The sequence below is a fragment of the Euprymna scolopes genome, chromosome 46 (genome assembly GCF_053919585.1).
Source record: "Euprymna scolopes isolate OS-2025 chromosome 46, ASM5391958v1, whole genome shotgun sequence".
NCBI lineage: Eukaryota > Metazoa > Mollusca > Cephalopoda > Sepiida > Sepiolidae > Euprymna > Euprymna scolopes.
In genome coordinates this window covers 58714915-58717050 of record NC_136527.1, presented here as the reverse complement: position 1 = coordinate 58717050, position 2136 = coordinate 58714915, and the positions used below count along the sequence as shown (strand labels likewise).

The 2136-nt window shown below is 44.0% G+C and overlaps 1 protein-coding gene across 1 annotated transcript; it reads left to right on the top strand.

The window, feature by feature from the left end:
- The first annotated feature begins 1221 nt into the window (after positions 1–1221).
- Positions 1222–1713, top strand: LOC145270134 (uncharacterized). Its single transcript, XM_080125743.1, has one exon. It carries the CDS (start codon positions 1222–1224, stop codon positions 1711–1713), a length of 492 nt encoding a protein of 163 aa, XP_079981869.1.
- The last annotated feature ends 423 nt before the right edge of the window (positions 1714–2136 follow it).

Here is a 2136-nt window from a genome sequence, read left to right as displayed (position 1 = left end):
CGCAGAAAAGTTAAACTTTTTAAAATGCTCTCTGTCTGGGAGACCTCTGCTGCTGATTAATCACTTAAGTTGCATCAATACAAATTATCAGCAAGCACTGGCAGTATTAAAACGAGAATATTTAGATGTGAGTGACATCATTGATAAGATATTCCAAGATATTATTGATTTCTCCCCCAAGGGGGAGAGTTATTATGAGGATCTTGGTAGTTTCATCTGCAGAACAGCTTCCATTCTGGAAGAACTGGCCAGCTCTCTTGATTGTGATTTCTCTGAGGATGGTTCTGCAGGGGCCCGATTAATGGCCAAAATACTTTTTTTGAAATTTCCGAGAGCATTGAAGGGAGAGCTTATTCAGTTATGCGGCTCTAGAATTCCTTCTCTGTCAGTGAGACACCAGTGAGGCTATAAAACGCTTGCTAATTAAAGGCAGCGGGTTGCCTCGTTCTTCGGATATCTATCGAAACAATTCTCGGGTAACCGTTTCAAAATCTAGAGCCACTACAACCCGAGATGTTTCTTTCTGCAAAGATTCAGATTGTCAGTCTCCTTCTGGTTACTCGAGTAAACTACCTCCTCTGATTTGTGTTACCTTCGGTCGAGGAGGAAGAACTATCTCTGTAAACTACCTATTGGATACTGGCAGTGGCAGAACGTATTTGTCTGGTGATGTCTTGCACTCCTTGGGTTCTTTGAGTTCTGACTGTTTGGATTGTCATTTGAGGCTGACTACACTTCTCGGAGAATGTGAGCAAGTATACAGAGAGGTGAAATTGGATGTGGACTTAGGGTCTGGTCATGCGGGGCACTTTCCAATACTGGTTGCCAACTCATTGGACCTATATTTATATTTAAAAAATTGGCATTTGCTGTTGGAAGAGTTCAAACGAACTGGATGTTCTCTGGCTGGGCAATTTGAGTCTGGCACTGATTTGGTGGCTATAAGTGGAATTATGGGTCTGGATCTGGTGCAACATTTGGGTCCCTTACAGTTGGTGCCTTGTTTGGGGGGTCGGTCATTCTCTGTTCCTGCTAGTTTGATTCCCTTTGGTGAGGTAGACACTTTTTTTCCTACAAATCCTGCCCCTATTTCAAGAGATTCTACTTTGTTCAGTGCAGTGATGGAGAATACTCCCCAAGTGGAATCATCGCATGTTTGCTTCATCCTGGAAGCCGATCCTACCTATGCGGACCCCTGGGTGGATGTCTTTCCCTCTAGCGATGTGGAAAGAGGATTGGAGAAAATGTTCAGCATTGAATCGTTGGGCATTCAGGACGGAGAAGAGATTTCAGGATATGATTCGGCAGTTTCAGGAATCTATAACATTCAGGGATGGCAAATATCATGTGCAATTACCCTGGCATGCAGATAAGCTGGCTCTGGTTCCTTCTAATCATGCTATTGCTTTACACGTTTTGGATCATGTGGCCAGGAGCCTGGAGAAAAAGGGGCTGTACCAAGAGTATGTAAATGTATTCCTTCAGCAGCTACGAGAGGGCATCATTGAGGAAATACAGGTGGATCCTCAAAATTTTATGGACTATGTATGGGTACCTCATTGGCCCATTTTCCAGACGGATCTGGCAGCTACTACTAAAATCATGCCTGTATTTAACTGTAGCTTCAAGGTCGGTGGCTCTGCTTCTCTTAACAAGGCTGCATACTCTGGTGTGAATGACAGGAGATATGTTGGACCTGTTGATGTCTTTTAGATCGAATAAGTTTGTCTTGATTACAGACATCAGGAAAGTTTTCTTGATGGTTCGCCTTGCAGTGGAGGCAAACAAGAACAGATTCTGTTTTTTTGTGAAGGATGGTGATCGTCTTCGATGTTTCCGCTATGCCACATTGATTTTCGGATTCACCTCCAGTCCCTTTATATTGGGGAGTATCTTGAAGTTTCATGCAGCCCAATATCCCTTTGATGAATGTCGAATTGCGATGGAGAACCAATTCTATGTCGACAACCTGGTGGTTACTGAGTCTGACCCAGCAAAGCTTGTAAGGCTGTATTCTCAGGTTAGGAGGCGGTTGCAGGAAGGTGGATTTGTGGTGCAGTCCTGTAACTCAAACTGCGACCGCCTTAGGGAAGAGATGAGGAAAGATGGTACATTGAGTACTCATGAGGCCGGATG

What these genes read in the sequence shown, in the direction of transcription:
- LOC145270134 (XM_080125743.1), top strand. Translation starts at nt 1,222, where the DNA reads ATGTGGAAAGAGGATTGGAGAAAATGTTCAGCATTGAATCGTTGGGCA.